Source organism: Macrosteles quadrilineatus, unplaced genomic scaffold, assembly GCF_028750875.1.
Source record: "Macrosteles quadrilineatus isolate MER2022 unplaced genomic scaffold, UCM_ALF_1.0 Scaffold_4__1_contigs__length_99947679, whole genome shotgun sequence".
NCBI lineage: Eukaryota > Metazoa > Arthropoda > Insecta > Hemiptera > Cicadellidae > Macrosteles > Macrosteles quadrilineatus.
In genome coordinates this window covers 11,634,976-11,655,484 of record NW_026542597.1, presented here as the reverse complement: position 1 = coordinate 11,655,484, position 20,509 = coordinate 11,634,976, and the positions used below count along the sequence as shown (strand labels likewise).

The 20,509-nt window shown below is 35.1% G+C and overlaps 2 protein-coding genes across 2 annotated transcripts in view; one reads left to right on the top strand and one right to left on the bottom strand.

The window, feature by feature from the left end:
• Positions 1-5: 5 nt before the first annotated feature.
• LOC128992427 (prefoldin subunit 3) lies at positions 6-9,445 on the bottom strand. The gene is made up of 6 exons (XM_054415997.1): positions 9,397-9,445; positions 5,971-6,080; positions 4,619-4,743; positions 3,447-3,612; positions 1,943-2,055; positions 6-238 (listed from the first exon to the last, which is right to left on the bottom strand). The coding sequence occupies exons 2-6, from the start codon at positions 6,046-6,048 to the stop codon at positions 151-153; spliced, it is 570 nt and encodes a 189-aa protein (XP_054271972.1). The 5' UTR covers positions 6,049-6,080; positions 9,397-9,445; the 3' UTR covers positions 6-150.
• Positions 9,446-10,465: 1,020 nt separating this feature from the next.
• Positions 10,466-20,509, top strand: part of LOC128992112 (RNA polymerase-associated protein CTR9 homolog) — a 34,740-nt gene continuing 24,696 nt past the window's right edge. Inside the window, exons 1-8 of the mRNA XM_054415531.1 lie at positions 10,466-10,768; positions 14,041-14,139; positions 14,702-14,941; positions 16,134-16,402; positions 17,259-17,454; positions 17,938-18,045; positions 19,309-19,428; positions 19,938-20,069. Coding sequence (XP_054271506.1) covers positions 10,724-10,768; positions 14,041-14,139; positions 14,702-14,941; positions 16,134-16,402; positions 17,259-17,454; positions 17,938-18,045; positions 19,309-19,428; positions 19,938-20,069 — 1,209 coding nt within the window. The 5' untranslated portion in view covers positions 10,466-10,723. The remainder of the gene's footprint in view (positions 10,769-14,040; positions 14,140-14,701; positions 14,942-16,133; positions 16,403-17,258; positions 17,455-17,937; positions 18,046-19,308; positions 19,429-19,937; positions 20,070-20,509) is intronic.

Genomic DNA, 20,509 nt, shown 5'->3' with positions numbered 1-20,509 from the left:
CGTCAGAATGTTAAGGAAAATATTTATTAAGCTTGTTGCAATTATTGCATGCATTGTAAAGGTGACAAAGTAAATAACAGAAAATAATTAATACATTATCAAAACAAATAAAATAAAAGTTAAAAAATTAGTAGACAAATTAGTGTTGATTCATGATGATGCTTTTGCGGCTTGCCTCCTCTTTACGTCCCAGTTGTATACCCGGGCCATGTTTACTTCTGTGGTTGTGAATTGATCTCTGGAAAAAATATTAAATGTTTAATTTCCACATTAAACTTTAAAGTACAAGGTACAAAAGTTTTACAAGGAAATTTTTCACTTTTGTCACTATGAACGGCCAATCGTCAAAATTAAGATCAGTTTAACAGTTAATAATACACTCTACTTCTATAGATTATAGAGCTGGAACAATGAGTACAAACCCTTTAAGAAGCACAATGCCTTTGTAAAAAAGGCAAATATTCAGTCTGGAAATAATTTGAATTTTGGATAGTTCCTGCGACGGCCGTTAGGTAGACTGCTGACTGAGTGAGTGAGACAAAGAATTGGCTTTGAGAGAGAGATAGTAGCAAGCGATCGTAGCGGCAGCCGCGTGAAGCTCATTTCGGCGGCAAAATTACAGTCAGATTATTCTCCATAAGCATTTCACTTCTTAAAGGGTTTGTATTCATTGGATGTAACATCTTATCTATACTATTATAAAGAAGAGGTGGTGTCTGTGTGTGTGTGTGTTTGTATGAGCTAATCTCAAAAACTACTGAACCTATTGGGCTCAAATTGCACACACATGAAGCTACAGTTCCGAGGATACATATAGAACTATTCCCGCTTCAATATTGTCCTAGGGCTATGCCCCGTGGGCTTTCAAAAATCGGAGGTGAGAGATTTCAAAGTAAATTTTGATTGATGGTATCCATGACAACAAAGAACAAACCTACAAAGTTTAAAAATGTAAACAAGCAGTACTAACTGTCAAATTAATTTTGATTTCACAATTCCATACAGCTGCTTCAAACATTCATTTAAATACTGCATGAATATTAGAACAGAGAGGGTAAGGATCATATTTAAAATAATGATGTCACTATCCTGAATGTAAACATTATTTAACATTATTTAAATGGAGCTGTCAAACCATACGCTAATGTCATTTCATTATAATAGGATTCTTTCAGTTACATAATTTGTTTATTTTTATAATCTATTATCATTGACAGCTATTATACTGAGTCTGTTCTAATATTTGTGATATGCTGTAATAATATTTTACAGTGAATATTTCATTGAAAAAGAAATAGGCACAGCACAACAAAGACACAGACAACAGCACAGAAACAGGGTGCAGCACTATTATTTTTTTGCATTTATGACAACAGCTAATTTGAACCAACAAGCCACAAAAAGCTGTGGTACACAATGAGACCTCACCCATAACTGCAATAAGCATTTTATACTTATATGCCAACCCCGTACGAAGGACGGGTACTCTGCTAGTCTTAAATAAAGATTAAATTCAATGCTGCAGATTGTTTTTTTTTACGAACCTATCATGGTCAAATTTTATATTTTTTAGATTTTACTATAGGTTTTGGAAATCATTCAAAAGGAGGGAGACTGAGTTCCTTGTAGCAAAGAATTTGTGTTTTCATTGAACCAATGTACTGGCTTTCAGTATTAAATTCCTTTTATACCTGTTTGGATGAACACTCAAAAGCAATTAGGAATTCGCTTAGTCTGCTGGTTTTCTTCACATTTGTGTTTCCCTTCTATTCTATCCCATGTGAATGTACCAACTGACTTATCAAATATAAAACCTCAAGTAACAGTCTGATATGGCGTGTGCATTACCAAAAACATAATTCTACAAAAAACCATGTGAAATATTAAAATATGTTTACCTTACTGCAATAAAAAAATATAGAGTTAGAGAATAGGCTGTTACCTGAGAAAATCTAAATCGTGTTCAACATGACTCAGATTTTTCTTCGCTGTTTCGATGTTTTTGTTCAGGAGTGCCATAGCGTCTTCTAACGTATACTCCAACATGACATTAGCCTAAAACAAATCAGCTAAAATTCAATTCTAGGTGTTTAGTTTGAAATGAATAAATAATCACTTTGGCTGTTCTAACAGGACCAAGCTATCCATGGTCATCTGGATTCTGACTCCGGCAATCAAAGCAAGTTATCTCGGTCAATACAATAACAAAGCTATCATATTATCTTATCTTTGCTTTAAAATAAAACGGCATGTTTGCCCAGTAATATCCTAAATTAACCAAAGTAGTAGGTCTTTCACACCGTACAATAAGTCCCTCTCTTTCTACATTCCTCCCTTATGGGAGTTTACTCATCCAGGGTGTCCACAAAAAATTTGTCATTCATTTCCATGACTTTCCATGACTATCCATGACCATTTACCATTGATTTCCATGACTCACGAACTTTACACGCAAATTATAATATAACATACACACAAAAATAATACTGCCTGGATATGTTATTTTGCAGAAAATACTGAAATATGTAATAACAGATAACAATGGAGTACAATAGGTACAACAATGAACTAAAAGAAACTGAAAACTCATAAAATAATACAACTGTAATAAATTGAATTGTCGAACATTTGTGAAAAATCCTGAAAAATGCTACAACAGTCCGGGTTACGGCTGACTAGAGCATTGAATGGTCCCCTAAAATCCATCCATAATTGGAAATTTCCATTACTTTCCATGACTTCTTGCCTATTTCCCTGACTTTCAATGACCAAAATTTTTTTCCATGACTTTCCATGACTATCCCTGACTTTCCAGAATGTGGACACCCTGTCATCATGGAAGCCATATGCAGAGTTTGATCCTCAAAGCTCTCATTTTTGGAGAGAGTCACCTCTGTGACACTCTCCCTTTGGCTGGATGTCTCTCAACGGAGCACTCGGCCAAGGCTACCACAAAGAAGGTTGCCTAAGACGTGACTTGCAACCGCGCTTGCGTGGGTTGCTGTGAGGCAACCTAGACAGTGATATTTTTAAAAACATGACTCGTATATTTCCCTTGAGTTAACCGTGAGGTTGGGAGGGCTTTGCACATTTTGGTCCGGCATTGTACAAAAAACACCCAGATAGCATTAAATGTCAATCATGTGCAACTTTAAAACAAAATCCAAATTTTTTAATACCAGTTAGATTTATAAAATTATAATGTTTTTAGGCTATAGTAAGTTGTTCGATTTGAAATGTAATATTTACTGAGCATTTGTATTGAAAAATAGTATTGAGGCGAGAATTATAGAAAATGCCTTTTCATTTAAGTGGACCATTAGGCCATTTATCAAACAAAGCAGTAAGACATAGGTGCACATAAAATAAACAGGGAGTTGACCTTCTATTAGCTTAACTTTGCTTGAAAGTTTGGTGAAATAAGTCCTACTGAGTGGTCTACTTACACCTAGCCACAAACAGACTTTGTCCGTTGGAGGTATTGTGGCCTTCATGTAAACTTGATCTGAGAGGAGGAACTGAGCTTCAAATTCTTCTGGGGAACTCTTCTGATTCTGCAGCATTTTTACCATCTTCAAAGTGTGTTCAAGGTCGGGTATTTGAACCCTCAACCTGAAATAAATAGATGAAAATTATTTTGATGGTTTTATCAAATTTGACACCCGATAAATTGGCGGTTCAGATTTCTCAGTGAACCCAAAAAGAACTACCTACTTAACACAAATTACCCAGAACCTTACGCCGGTGTTTTCAGTACAGTCATCATCAACCCTGTAGGCAAACTACAGAAGTATACACCAGTACACAGTGCCTTGGCCATTTGAACACTCTTGTCAGACATTAAGACTCATGGTATGTTGAGACGCAGGTGTCACAACGAAAGCTACTGTATATTTCTCAATGCAAGCCACGCAGAGAAAGAATGTTTGACCAGCGCATGTTGGGGCGCAGCAGAATACTTGTTTTTAAGCTATAACAAATTGTTTCAAAAGATATGGCATAATGTTGTGGCTTGAGGGTACAAAATGGGAAAATATATTTACAAACTAACAACATTTGTGGATTTTTATAAAACCCCTTATAAAATCTCATTCCATAGTCCAATCGTACAATTTCATATCATACAGCACAGATAATTCGTTCACAAACTCAATCAGACATTCGTTTGTTGCCATCTTGCACCCGAGTTGCATCGCATGTGTTGTAAAATCTGTTTCTGTGTTTCAAACTGTGACATCTGGGTCTACCCGACCACAAGTGTGCCAGACACATACACGTGTACGTCTCAGCTTAATTGGCACCGTAAGGAAACATGGCGGCACAGTTTTCTGCCATGGGGTGCGTAGTGTCGCCTGCGTCTCAGCATACGCCCAGCCTAAGACTGTAACGGGTGAGTTACACATTCCTGATGACCAGAGCAGTCATAAAGCGCCACAATAAATAGCGCTTACAATCTTTTAAATCAAAGCCAATCTTTGACAAGCAGGGGCTTTGTGAGCCAGTCTGATTTTTTTTAAGAATCTAGTTTTTTCTACAACAAATTAGTTTCATGATCATGTACCAAAAAGGAATAACTTAATATAAAACATACTGGTAACCGAATATGTAGTAAACTCACCTCTTCCGTTTTGAAGCTAAATTCAACTCCATGAATTTATATTTACTATGCTGTTCATCTAGCCTTTTTAATACTGTTTCCACACCATCATTTTCTGGCAATGCCATGAAAGCGTCCACATCATCCTAAAACCAGATAATGATTTTTAAAAAGGTTAGCTTATTTTTACTTTAGAATCATCATTTGACTGGTATAGCTTTCAAGTTGTATTAAATGCTGCCGGTAGGCCTAATTGAAATTTTAACTTTAAGAACTAATTTTTAATTTATGAACTTTACAATGTTTAACTTGCAATATTGCTAGCAAGTAGGCTACTAGTATTTAGTAAGTTAACAGAGGATAGGTTTAGAATTTTTTCTCTGGTTTTGTATAACTATTAAAAGCATTTTCAATAATAGTCCAACTAAACATAGTTTGTGTCTTTTTACAAAGGAATAGGAAAATTGTAACAAAAATGAAGGCTGCAATAAGCTAAACTTAATACTAGGTACACAGGCCTAAAATTAAACTATTTTCTACTAACTTGAGGATGGTTTCTAGGCCCTACTTTAAAGATTTTTCACACTTTTAAATCTTATAACCATTTGTGCTCGGTTGGCTATTATATATTAGCCACACTGTTGTTGTAAACATTGTGGAATTGTTTCAAATCAGCTGTCTTCACCACTCAAAAGACAGCACCATCACCTTGTGTATCAGCTCGTAAGCCAGCTTGGTCGACCATCACATTTTGGCCAATGTTTTTGTGGTCTTCTGAGCATTTGATTCCTTTAGCTGGGCAACAACAGGTCATCCAAGATGCACGGACAACCGATATGTGGTGGATTGAACGCATGTGTAAAAAATCATGGACAAAACAATTGGCAAGACAACCTATGGGGTACATTGGTTTCTTAAGCTGCGTTTACGAGGCTAGTAAGTTAGAGCAGGTAGGTAACGGGACAGGTTACTTGCCTCTATGTATTTCAATTTACCTGTGAGGCAAGTAACCAAACCCCTTACTGGCCTCGTGTAAATGAGGCTTTTAGGTTAAACATTCAATGTTATGATATAAATGTGTTTCATAGCCAATAGTAAGTAGTGTACCCAATGGTAGTGTACCCAATGGCATTTTTGAACCTTTTTAAAGGGAGCGGTTCAAACCCTGCTCCTGTTGCTTTAGGCCTAAAACGTGGACTTTTGATAGATATCATCTTTAAGCTAATTGATAAGCTGAATGACAATGGTACCTGGGTCCAGAAACTAGGCTATCTTGCTTAGAGTTGAAATAAGTTAGTGGTCCTCAGATTTGAAAGTGAAAAATGGTATTTGATTGGAAAATGGTAACTTATTCAGCCAAATACTACACTTACAACAAACACTGCTTCTGGAATGCCTGCATATGACTTTATTGGTGTCTCTTCTGTGTTACTGCCCTTTTCTCCTTCCATTTTAGTCTAAATGAAATGTTTGTGATAGAAGCCTGAAAAACAAATAAACTTGTATTTAACAATAACTTAACATTCAGTAACTTAAGTCAGTACTAAAAAAGAAAAGAAATGCAGTTGTGGGGGGCAAGGCCATAGCCATCCCGAAATTTAGTGCTAGGAAAAATTAACACTAGGTTTAAAAGGTGCAAGTTCACCCTCGAGGAGGCGCTTACTCACAACTTTACTCCGCAACACTTAATAGCATGAGTTTTACCCATTTTACTTGTTGTTATAACGAAATATTATATGTAAGTGTTGAATAACCTTATCAGAAACCTAATTTCTTTGTTAATAACATTAGGCCTATTTGTTTAACTTAATATGAGTAATATTTCAAATAAACAAATTGAGCAATTTTCTAGTATAAACGAGAGAGGGCGCTTGCGGACTTTTGTTCCGCAATAATGCAATTATACATATACATGCAAACAAAATATATATTTGATAAAAATTATAAATGAAATAATACATTTAAACAAGTTTATAATGTTGTATGTATAAAATATACACGCAGTTTGACAATAGTGCATGAGGAAATAAACTCTGCGCTAAGGAATTACGCGATAGAGCGCACGCGGAGTAAACCTCCGCAAACTGACAGACTGCGTCACTGAATTGCAGCTGACAACAAAATGAGGAGGAATTTGGGGGTAAAAATAGCTTAGGAGCATTCCCAGGATGAGGTGTGTGAAGTGTAGAGCTGGACACGACTGCCATCACCCATTATGCATATTTATATTAACAAACACTACAAGTGCGGAGGAAAACTCCGCAAGCGCCCGCTCGAGGGTTAAGAATACTATGAGGGTTCAACAAAAATACTTTATTCAAACAAAACAGATTTATCATTCTGCAATATTTTACATATGTAACTATATCCACATTTTAGAAATAAGCATGGGAATTGGTGTTTGAATGAAATTGCTTGGATCTGTTATCTACAGTCATGACCTGACCCAGTGGTGGTTCCAAGGGGGGTGGGGGCTACAGGGGCTAAAGAAAGTACCAAAGGAGGATATGGCCGTAGCCTACAGTATGGTTACAAATTTATGAATGCAATCATCATTGTTTAAATTTGTGAATGTCTTTTGCTTATGACAAACAACAGGTTAAATGGGAGTTTTTTTACTATTGGAGACAGTTTTAGGTGTTAAAAATTGTGTAGCAAGGAAGGAAACTTTGACCTTGGCATGCGCAAAACAGGTGCAGGGTGGTAGGCCGCTATTCCGACTCACGCCTGACGCCAGTGCAATGTTTACAGCGCAACAGAAGGCAAAGAGTGTAATCTGTGGTTCACAGAGTTTATATAGATTGCTAAATTAAGTAAACTAAATTTAAATCTACTTGATGATAAAGAAACTTGATGCTGGTTTAATGGGTTTTGTGGCACCGTAGGGTTGAAAAGATATTCATTCACCTGGCCGGATAAAAACAAGCGATGACATAGTCAAAGAAATCCGACAATTCTGCATCAGAAGCCCCAAAAAATTGATTGCCCGACAAAGTCTTCAGTTGAACAAAGCTAAATCAACATTAAGTTAGGCCTACATGATGTTATCTGTAAAAGATAGAGTCTTTGTGCCTAAAATATTTACTTAAAACCCGTCTTTCGCCCTAAGCTAGTTAAGACTTAGCCAGTTTTACGCTCATATAAGATAGATGAAAATCTGAATTTTATTAGCCTAAATTATTCCAAATTGTATCAAAGTATGAGAAACATTTCCCTTTAATTTGATGTTTAAATCATTTAAATATCTTGAATAATCCCGAGCAAAGATCGTTTAAAATACCGGCATTCTTTTATAAACACCCTGTAACTTATATTCAACCTAAAAACAAAATATTTAAACTTAAATCAAACTTATTAGGCTAGAGCATTCAGTCCAAAATTTAAAGTTAGTTCCATTTTTTAAGTTGTTAGTTGTACAAATTTAAAACCAAACTTAGGATAACATTAAGAAGACCTTAACTTAACCCTCCGAGTGTTATTGGTCGCTGCAGCGACACATAACACACTTTGTGTAGTGTTTTGTGTCGCTGCAGCGACTCCAACGACGAAGGCTCTATGACTGACAAAATCGGATTGAACTGGATCGAGTTAGATATCGTTTTCTTTGACAGATTCAGAGCTTTCTCCGGAGGTCTGTCTCTAAGCGCTATTCATTTTAGTTCCGAAAATATTGTAGCAGACAGCTGACGTGCGTATTTGTAAACAGCTCGGTTAACCTCGGACCGATGACTTATGTGTTTTATTACGTTTATCATTGTTTTAGTGTTAAAAATCAAAAGTAGTGATATACGTGGTGCATTATAAGAAGATTTAAGTGATTTTGAAGGGCTGGTTGATGATCCTGAAGAAGTAGGTAGTGATATTGATGTAAATTATCAGCCAGATTCCTAGCTATGGTTAGGCTATGCATTCTTAGCTAAACGCTATGTACTGAAATCTGTTTTTTGCCCATAACTTATTTATTTGCAAATCTACTTCCTTATATCGTTATACATTTGTAATCCTCATAAAATTTAGAACAAAGTGGCTATTTTCAAATATTTATAGGCCTATAATTTATACAATTTCATTGAGCGCAAACTTATTTTTATTTTTTTTTCCAAAATAGGCTATATTTTTTTTCCAAAAATTTTTTTTTGAAACAAATGTTCCTTATGTTCTATGTATAATATTGAAGCCCATGATTTTCCAAACAAAATGGTATATAGAACAGTGTAATTAACATTGTTTTCAAGCTTCTCAGATCCGTTTTAATAAAACCTTGCAAATGAGCAAAAAATAGGCAGACATTAAGGCCAAAACAAGGGACACTCGGAGGGTTAATAACTTAAATAATTTGGTTACGGTATTTATCGGTTTATTTATATTATATGGTAAAATTAAATTCAATGTGATATCATTGTCTATTATATTGATATGGGGCCAATATAGAAGTAAGCTAGATTGAGCAGAATACCTAGGCCTACAGACCAACAGTGTAAAATGTGTACCTATACTTATTTTAGACTGGAGACTCAGACTGGACTATCAGGATTTCATTGGAAGGTTTTTCGTTTTTGTTGACTAAAAGACTCTGGTTTAATATTTTAAGTGGGCTATACACTAACACTAGTGAGGGTATTAGGGGCCTAGGTTAGGACTTAGTTAGGAAGTATTCAAGAACCCGAGTAAAATAGCTTGGTTGTAGATATTAAGGTAAAAATTAGTAAACCCAACGACGGGATCGGTTATGAAAAAGAGTTACAACAACAACTAAGTTATCTTAGAAAGAACAGAACAAAATATTATTAAAAAATAACCTCTAAATCCACATTCTTTCTTGGCCACTTGCTTGATGTTGATCTGATCTGATCCACTGATCCTGATCTGATGCTCGTCCGGTTGTCCGGATGGTTCCGGACTCGATCGGATGGATGGATTGGAGATTGGATTGGACTGGACTTGGGACGTTGGATTAGACTGGCTTTGGAGTGGAGTCAGTCCGGAACGAGTAGATATTCTGTTCTGTTTCTGTTATTCCCCCTGAGCTAGTTACATAGATGAGGAGTATGTTTAATCTATGCTAGTTATAATCTATAATTCCACCATGGATTATAACATATATATATATATATATATATTATCTATATCCCAATGGTTTCGTTATTCGAACAATTCCGATCTATATCTGTCCACTATTCCCACCTATTCCACTACTCTCAAACTTCTTTTAGTTTTAGTGGATCCCGTCTTATCGAAATCCCATGGTGTCGAAACTTAATTATAACTTATAACCAGATTTACGTATTATTATCATTGTTATTGTTATTCTTAATCTTCATGCATTGTTATTGTTATTCATAATCATTCTGCATTGTTATTGTTATGTCATAGTCATAGTATTATAGCTATTATTGTAGATTGTTTGTATTGATGCATTTGTTGATGAGATGTTATTTTGTTGTATAGTTTCTAAGCCAGTCTTGGAGTTTATATAATCTTATTTATAATCTAAACTGATTATTTATTGTAAATGGCATTGCCATGGAAAACAAAATGTAAAATGAATAACCATACGCATCCATAAGGTGATGATTTTACGAAGATGATTTGATCATCCCACCGCTTTTCTTTTCAATATTAATATTCAATTACTAGCTGGTGTTATTATCAAAAATAGGCTAAATATACTTTATTCATCGCTTTGGTAAGTGGGCAAGTAGTTTAAAATCATTGGGATAATAAATAGATTTAATTTATTATTATAGCCCAGTGTATAAAATACGTAAAAGCAAAGGCTACCAAACAATTGTTTTGTGGCTGCGTCATTTTGTATTCGTGTTGTGTTGCTTTTGCTTGTTGACTTCACCCTGCTTGCCTGCTTGTGCTTCGGACTTCGGATTCCTAAGCTTTTATAGGTTATTTTTTACTTATAAAGAATACTATTATAATTACAGTGTAAAAAGCTATGTGTTAATATAGTACGCTAGTTGTAGATAAAGGAATTACTTCTAAGTTAAACGATGAAAACAATATTCAAAATATACTTTTTGTTCTTCGAGATAGGCCTAGTGGAAATTTAAAAGGCACATAAGCTAGCCTAGCCTAGTTCTGGACTTAGCTCTTCATCTCTCTAACTTAGCAAGAATGAGTGCCAATTCAATTGAAATCCCTCTACGGGATACCGATGAGGTAAGTTAAGTATTTTTCTTAATATATTTAACTTAAAGAAGCGTTTTGATAAGCCTAGGCTAAGTTAGTCTGTTGAACTATAATTCAATAAACTAGGCCTATGAATCTGTATGAAATAGGCCTAACTTGCCAGATAAGTAATTACTTACTTGAATACGGTACTGCATCGGTGATCGACAAAGTCGGAAAAGATTGCGTTAAAACTAATAAGTTAACCAAAACAATAAAAACTACTTAATTTATGATGGCGGCGGGTTGCCAAAAAGTGGTGTGTCCTCTAGTTCATTTAATGAATACAGAGGTCTGAGTGCCAAATAGTCTCTCAGTGTGTCTTTGAAAGCTCTTATGCTCAGCTCGCGCACTTCAGATGGGAGTGTGTTAGAGCTTGCTGGTATAGTACAAGGGTAGGCCTAGCCCTTTTTTGAGTCCAAACAAGGCAGCATCTATGCAGGTCAAGGAGATGTGCATTTCGTGTCTGGGACAAGTAATTCCCACTCAAACCCGCCAGCAGCATTTTGATATAGGCACTTAAGTTTGGAACAAGTTAGGCTATTGATTTGGATCAGTTGCTGAAGGTCTAAGTCCCGGAAGGTCTAATTAGACCTTCGACACACATTTTACAGTTTGTTCTTGTTGCTGAGGGTCTAATCTGGCAGTATGTCGAAGGTCTAAGTCCCGGAAGGTCTAAGAGTACAGTCAATGCAAAAAAACTCATCCACTCATACTGTTTTAGACCTTGTGGGATTAGACCTTGGGCACACAATGTAATTTTGAAAATAAATGTTCATAAAATGAGAGTTGCTGAAGGTCTAATTCCTGGAAGGTCTAAGATTCGAGTCCCGGAAGGTATAAGATTCGAGTCCCGGAAGGTCTAAGATTCGAATCCCGGAAGGTCTAAGATGCGAACGAGCGTCGCCAGAGGTGAAGGCTATACAGACAGGCAATAATGCAACAACTTTTAGAGTTGTAATATTCTTAGTGAAAGTTTTGATAACTCTCACGTCTATTTTTTGCTAGCTCGTTATTAATAATAAATCATTGATGATGCTTGATGACAAATATATGCTTGTATAGCATTATTTTACGACCAAAATTATGAAAATGGGTTGAGTGGAAGAGCCAAACGAACTCGAAATATAAGTAAAAATGAATGCCGATGCTTAATGGCAAATCTGTGGTGCGTCCACCTTTAGTTTAAGGCCAAAACTATGAAAATCGGTTGGGTAGAAGAGCTAACCCTACTTGGAAAAAAACCCTAATAATGTTAATAGATGGCAATAATTGGTTTACCATCATGCATACATAATCTAATCATATGAAACAGGTGTTATTAGTTTAACAGCTTATTGTTATATTGTTATTTAAATGCATTTTCTTTGATTAAATGTTGTTAACAATTTGTATTTGTGTTTAAAGTGTGTTCCTTATGTTAAGTGTGTTGTTCTAATGTTATATGCTTAATCTGTACTATTAATATTTGTGAGTTAAGTGGTGTATGGATTTCATAACCATTATGTCGTATATAACCCCAACAATTAAATACCCCTGTTGCTAGTTTACCATAGCCTAAAAATAACATGAGAATTTAGAATTTACATATTCATTTTTTTCCTTAACCATGAAGCGCTTAACAAAACGTCCAAAAAATATTGGATTTATAAGCTTCACAGTGCGGCTTTATACGCACGCACAAACTCACAATCTTTTAGATTTATGATATTAGTAAGATGAAACTATTGATTGGCTAAGTTAAGCTGAAATAAACAAAACAGAATCCTGAACACCAAGGAAACTAATGATGTTATTTTAACACCAACATTAACTTATTTCTGCCGAATGCACAACGGTTTTTTTTACCAATGTAAACTGATGTAATGATTTATTCTGAGCTATAGCAACTGTTATGGCCCAGCAACTATGCCAGTAACAAAAATTAAAGTATCCAATAATCAATGATATAATATAAATGGAGATTATTTTTTTATATCTCCATCTTACTTTTAATAACGGGCTAGCAAAAAAATAGACTTGCGAATTATTAAAACTATCACTAAGAATATTACAACTCTAAAAGTTGTTGCATTATTGCCTGTCTGTATAGGTAGCCTTTACCTCTAGCGACGCAATATCTGTCCGCATCTTAGACCTTCCGGGATTCGAATCTTAGACCTTCTGGGAATTAGACCTTCAGCAACTCTCATTTTATGAACATTTATTTTCAAAATATACATTGTGTGCCCAAGGTCTAATCCCGCAAGGTCTAAAACAGTATGAGTGGATGAGTTTTTTGCATTGAATGTACTCTTAGACCTTCAACATACTGCCAGATTAGACCCTCAGCACCAAGTACAAACTGCAAAATGTGTGTCGAAGGTCTAATTAGACCTTCCGGGACTTAGACCTTCAGCAACACCCCCATTGATTTGATTCGATTCTACAAAAAATGATAAATTTACAAATTTCATACAATTTAGGGTAACTTATGTTAATGTCTACTATTAGGCCTAAACTTTGTGGCTCTGTTGGTCTGTGTTAGTTTAGTACCCTTAAGGATAATAAGTTAATTAACTTAAAGGGAATTAACTATTAGAAAAATTTTTAAAATTAGTAAAATTTTTAAAATTAGTAAATTAAAATTTTTAAAATTAGTAAAATTTTACTGGATTAATTCTGCCCCTATTTAAACGTAGCCTAATAACCTCGATAAAAAGTCAACCTTGATAACAAGTCTTATTTCATAATCCCCATTGAGAGTCTAATTATCTTATCGAGGTTTAACTGTAACTTATAGGGAATAAGCTTAAAAATTAAGCCAAGTTACTACCAAGTTACTGTTGGCGTTACATGGTGAGACCTGGACCTGGGACCGATTTAGTTTACTTTTTTGTCTTGATGTTCACAGATGCCAAAAACGACATTTGTTAAAATTCACACACGTACATATAAAGGCTATGTGTCAGTTAAGTTAGCTCAATAAGTAAACTCAAAGTTAAAAAAAAATCATCAAATTTTTCATCTGATGTAAATTTAAGTTCAAGTAAAGGCTAATTTTATTAACGAGTTTGTAAACCAGCATTCGATTGTACTATGGGAAAATGGTTCAGTTTAGTGAAGTTCAAATTTGTGGGCCATAAACAACTTATAATACTCTCTAGCGTTTATCAGGCCAATCAATGGCCATTAATAAACAGTGCAATATTTAAGTACCATACAGTTGGGTATACTACAGTTTTGAGTCATAACATTTGTTTCCTTAAACTGTTTTGTTTTAGGTGATTGAGCTTTATTTTGATCAACTGCCTGATGGAGATGAAGTGGTTGGCATTCTACGTGGAGAAAATGCCCAGTTGCATTTATGGGTCAACCTTGCTGTGAGTATTAGTTTGAGAATCAGTTGTGCTACGTATTTTAAAATTAAACTGATAGTGTTGTGTTGATACAGAAAGCCTATTGGGTGTTGGTTTGGCTCAGCCAAAATATGCTAACTCTATCTGAGGGATAGCAAAAAATCCATCATCAAACCAAATTGCCATCTTCACAACAAGTGAGAGTAATAACCAGATTGCATTCATTCTTTCCCAATCTTGTTTATATTTTTTACATAACTCGCTAGAATTTCTAGGCCTGAGAAATTCTTTATTGTGAAATTGTGAAAGAAATAGTAAAGTTAAGCCTATTCTGGAAGAGATGACGTTTCTCAGTTAAACAAGATGTTGATGATTGATATTAAAACCTGGGCTCCCAAGACAGATGTTCTGGGCTTCAACCACCAGCTGTTTCCCCAGGAGAATGAGAGTAAAATTAAATTAAATGTAGATAAAAACCATAGGCTATTAACACCCTGAATTATAAACCATCATAAGCCTACATGTCCTAATAAGTTGGTTGTCGAATTTAACATTTAGTACAGTAAGTTTGATGGTTTGATTTCAGCTTGAATATCACAAACAAGGCAAGATTGATGATTTTATCAAGATTTTGGAATCTTCACGTATGGATGCCAATGTGGATTATCGAGACTATGAGAAAGATCAGATGCGAGCCCTGGACATGCTTGCTGCATACTACGTCCAGCAAGCCAATCATGAGAAAAACAAGGACAAGAAGAGGGATCTTTTTGCCAAGGCCAATGATTTGTACACAACTGCGGACAAGATCATCATGTACGATCAGGTTAGTAGGTTGAGTACAAGGTGTGGAACCAGTATTTGAAGAGGTTATAATTGTGTGTTGATAGCCGAGTGATTAGCATATTGTACTTTGGTGTTTGAGGAACAGATTTTATCCCCGGCATATTTACACACATTTTAGGGAATTAGATAGCTTTTCCTTAAAAGTCTCTAGAATTTTTTAGGCTGTTAAAATATGCCAAACTGGTTTATTTATTCATTTATTTCCCAACGGTTTACACCAGTTTACAAGAATTGATACTATGTTGTGGATGGCAAAAATCATGCAGTGAAGTGGTATACAGTACAATGAAGTAGTACAGTGAGTGGTAACAGCAAGAACATAGGTACTATACTAAATAACAAGTAATGAGTAAATAGATACTATATAAATAACAATCTTGAATAACAATAAGAATAACAATAAAAATAACAATGACAAAAGCGACAAAGAATAACGATAACAATAAAAATTTGAAGCAGTGAGATAGTTTAGGATAATTAATACAATGTGGAGAGAAAAAAATGATTTGACAAGAACATGGCATGAGTGGTGATACTTGGCAACAACAACAGGAACGATTGATTGACTAGAGCTAGGGAAGGTAAGATTCTACAGTAGTGACTAGAATTATTATCACTTAAGCAGGGAGGCGACCTGGTGTTTAAACTAAGAAGAAACTCGTATTTTGTAACGGAAACATTAGGCTACCTATCCCTTAAGGTAATCACGGAGTGCCGATAGGTAGGCCTAAATCATTTCCTCGTAGATCAACACAATCTTGAGTGGAATCCAATTGATTACTTGTCACAAAACTAAAATCTCTTGCAAATTTTGCATGAAAATAAATGTAACAAGAAACTAAAAAAAATCATCACATGAGCATAAAATGACGTAGGAGTTCTGTCATTGTTCCAAAAATATTTTTGATGACAGTTCTCAAACAATTTTTAAGGTACCGGTAATTATGTTTTTTCTATTGATTTTAAGTTTCAAAAATAAATTATGAATGTAAATACCTATACTGAGCCTAACTTATTCATGTTTAATTATTTTCTGAGTGCATACTGTTAAGCAAAAGCAGTTTTTTTAACATAATAAAAAATAATCACTGTTAAACTACAAATAAGATTGCTTAGATAAATAGTCGTTATTCCACTACAGTTGGGTTTTTTACAGCCTATTTTTTTTCCAGAACCATCTGTTGGGGAAAGCATACTTTTGCCTCTTGGAAGGAGACAAGATGGAACAAGCTGATGCTCAGTTTAATTTTGTGCTTAACCAATCTGTGAACAACATACCGTCTTTGTTGGGAAAAGCCTGCATTGCATTCAACAAGAAAGATTTCCGAGGCGCCTTGGCGTTTTACAAAAAGGCTCTCAGAACTAACCCTAACTGCCCAGCTGCCGTCAGGTTGGGAATGGGCCATTGTTTTATGAAGCTGGGAAATCAGGAAAAAGCAAGGTAAATAAACTATTAATTCTAATTTGACTGCTTATACATTAAATGCTATTTGTTATTATTATGAGTGTTTGAAAACTAAACTAGGCTACAATTCTAAAAGTTGCTGGTTTTAATTTCAAAATTTTTATTTATTGTGTCTACCTACGCCAGTGACATAATTAACGTTGTTTTTTTAGGGAATGGTCCAAACCCTGATTTTGTTACTACTAAAGTCAACCTTTTTTTAGATAGCATAATTAATTGATAGCCCAATCACGAATTGCACTGGGTTCAGTTACCACCTCATTTGGAGTCGAACCAGCGACCTTCAGATTTGAAGTAAGCACTATAACCACTCGGCTTTCTAGGATATTTTTATTTAGTAACAAGCATCTTCATTTGGGCTGGAAGAAACAATAATCAGAACTAGAAATGAGGTAGCTGAGTGGTTCTAGTGCTTGCCTGTGAACCAAAAGTTCATGGGTGTGATCCTGAGGAAAGCTAGCAGCTTTTGAAGGTTTACTCGTACCCAGCTGTCCTTGATCATTTAAGAAATGTTCATGGGTAAAAAAGACAGCTAATCTAAATTGTTAACAAACCTACCTATATATGACTCCATGCTACACTCATCTTACATTGTTTACATTAAGCTTACATTTTAAGCACCTTGGTGGCAGTAGGCCTACCGTCTCAATAGTAATAATATAACAATAATGACACTATTCACTCCTAATCTAATAGTTAAACAGGAATTGATCCCTATATTTTCAAATAATGGAATTTGAACCTACATTTTCTCACACAAAGCTCAATTTAACACTACAAACACATACACTACTAGTACAGTAGACAATTATTAGAGTGTCAAAACTTTCAGACTGGCGTTTGAGAGAGCGTTGGACCTAGATTCGCAGTGTGTGGGTGCGTTGGTCGGGTTGGCTATCCTACAGTTGAACCGTCAACAGCCTGAGGATATCCGTACTGGAGTACAAATGCTCAGTAAAGCCTACACCATAGACTCTACCAACCCCATGGTTCTCAACCACCTTGCTAACCACTTCTTCTTCAAGAAGGTAAGACAGTAGTGCCGTATGTCTACGAATATTGTTGCCGTTTCATAATGTAAAACTAATGATGGTGATATTAAATTTGAAGTTCAAGAGATTATCTATTTTCTCCAAAAAATCACCTTGGCTCTACAAGAACACAACATGCCTAGATTTGTACTACCTAAGGAAACAACCTTTCGATTTCTCTAGTTTTTATATTCCACACTGTAACTTATGGGGGTTTTTACAAAAAAAAAACAGAATATTGTTTTTTTTATATTAGAAAAAGTATTAGCCTACAATTTATACTATTTTATTATACAAAAAATAAGTACATTAATAGGTACTAATCATATTAATCAGGTTAGGGCCTACAGTTCAGGCACTTCATTTTTTACAAATCGAACACTGGTCTACTCTTTTGTCTCTTGATGTGTGTTCTGTCTGATGCTGTTAACTATAATTGTACTGTAGAAGTAAGTGTGTAAAAAGTTTATTTTTTTTTAGGATTATCATAAGGTGCAACATTTAGCTCTTCATGCGTTTCACAACACGGAAAATGAAGCAATGCGGGCTGAGAGTTGTTATCAGCTGGCTCGAGCGTTCCATGTACAAGTAAGTGTCGAGCGTGGTACGTTTTTTTGCTACATTTTTGTTCAGTAGACCTATCAAATATTTTTTCAGTCAAGACTTTTTATGTGTTTTTACATTAGTGTTTCCTTTTGTACATCAGATTAATGTGAATGTCTGAAGGAATGGTGATGTCCATAGCTAATCTATGTATAAAACTACAGATGAAATAACCAACCACTTAAGTGTTTAATTTGTTGTCATTGACCATAATATTTTAAATATTGACACCATTGGAAGATTGTTTTTCCCAGGGAAAATATTTTTAAACATAAAAAAATCTGGGGTGTCAAAAGAAAAATGCATTACATGATGGGAGCTAAGGTTAAGGGTTCAAGCATCTTGCATTGGTGAAGCAATGAGTCAATGAGTAATGGGGGGGGGGGGGTTTAAGGGTTTAAGCTATGATTGATAAAGTATGGGAAAACCCCAGATGGAATAAAAAAAAATAACCTTGAACGTTCAAAGAACAGGTGGAGAGATAAATCAGCCAAATGCATGAGAATATTGAGAGCCAATGAAGGAGATATATAGATTCATGTTGTATGTTGTTTTTCTGAATCACTGATGATAAAATATATATAAGGTTACATTACCTTGATCGCCAAGTGATCCATGTAAGTCCAAAAAATAGGATCACGCGCGTTTCGACGTCAAAGCGTCATTGTCAAATCGTACAAAAACTTTCTAAACCATATATATGGTCACAACACAGTCTTTCCGACACACACAAAAACACATTACCGGTACAAAAAATACAATAGACATGTTTTAGCCCCTGAGCTGAATTGATGACTATAATATTGCTGACTAAGCTTCCGTACACGTACTCATCATGTGCGTGACAGGCCTGTCTTTTGTTTTTTATGTTTTAAATGTTTGTTATCGTGTTACGTGTGTGTATCAAGTTTGACGATGCCAAATCCGGTGGATGTATGTATCTGAGGATGGCATTTTGATGCCGAAACGGCCGTAATATATACGGAAACTACGGAGCTGTGACGAGGTAATTGTACAATTATATTATAGTCACAAAAAATACATTTAAAAGTAGGCCTACTAACTAATTAGTGGTGAACGCGACAGATCTGCTCTTCGAGATATATAGAATTAGAGAAAGTGGAGATGACTTTAGATGGCAAATGACTTATTTGGTATAAATGCCCATGGGAGTAAGTGAGAACAGTAGGCTTTATTCCCAGAAGTCATTTAGAAATTACGCTGAATCTATGATTGTTTTACTTACAGGGAGATTATGACCAGGCTTTCCAGTATTACTACCAAGCTACCCAGTTCGCTCCCCCTGCATTTGTGCTACCAAATTTCGGTCTTGGCCAGATGTACATTTACAGAGGTGACACGGAAAATGTAAGTTTAGATTTACAAGTTTTATATGTAGTTTAAATCATCCTTAGGAACAATCAAAAATATTTACTATTTTTTTAAGGTTTATTTAACCCATGCCACTCGAGATTCAAAGTTTGAGAGCCAAGCGAAAGGTTTTTGTTCTCAAATATAAAAATTCTAACATAATTAACCATTGATTGACATAAGATACCACAAGAATTTGAAAATAAATTTGATAAGAATTTTTGATTGAATAGATGTGCCGTTGTCATTTGTAAAAATTGTAATTATTATTACGTATTTCAACACCATTTGAATTTTTTAAATTTCTTTTAAAGAACATTACAAACCCTGGTCTTATTATAATCTAATGTTAACCTTTTGTTAAATAACATCATTAATCAAAATCCCGATGAAAAATGAAATCTCACAGGTTGAGGCGTTACCAAAATAAAATATTGGAGTCAAATTTTTTTAAGTTTTTAGCCCTTAAAACTTGTTGCTCATCCAACACTGCTTTCTGTTATCAGGCAGCACAGTGTTTTGAAAAGGTTTTGAAAGCACAGCCTGGCAACTATGAAACTATGAAGATTTTGGGATCTCTATACGCAAGTTCTACTAGCCAGTCAAAAAGAGACATTGCCAAAAATCATCTGAGAAAGGTAATTTTCCAGTTTTTATTTATAGATCCTCGTTTTTTTTATATTCACCATGTTTGTTTTGATTGTTTTAAAGATAAATTTAAAAAAATACAAATTCTGTTTTTTTAACAATATTGTTGCTGGGGGAAGGTTTTTTTACTGTTAGGACCTGCTAACAGTTCTAGGACAAAGCTGAAGTGTTTTTTAGGGATTGTTTTACACATTACTTCAGGCTAGACCTAGGGGTTGCGGCACTATCTCTTAGATACAATCCATTGGTGATTTGGCAATATTTGAACCCGGTACCTCGGGAACCGAAGTCCCACACTCTAACCACTAGCAGCTCGCCCCCCAGGGGGGAAGCAATTAGAGGCAATGGTAAATAGAAAATGTAGTGGTAGGTCATAGTCTTCATTAGGTTTAAGTTAGAGTTTGACAAATTTGGAGATTGACAGATCTGT

Excerpts from the sequence above, each read along its gene's own strand:
- LOC128992427 (XM_054415997.1), bottom strand. The coding sequence starts at position 6,048 with ATGGAAGGAGAAAAGGGCAGTAACACAGAAGAGACACCAATAAAGTCA. Across the intron at positions 4,744-5,970 it reads TTCCAGAAGCAGTGTTTGTT|GATGATGTGGACGCTTTCAT; the intron begins GTAAGTGTAGTA and ends ATCTGGTTTTAG. Across the intron at positions 2,056-3,446 it reads AAGTCTGTTTGTGGCTAGGT|GCTAATGTCATGTTGGAGTA; the intron begins GTAAGTAGACCA and ends GATTTGTTTTAG.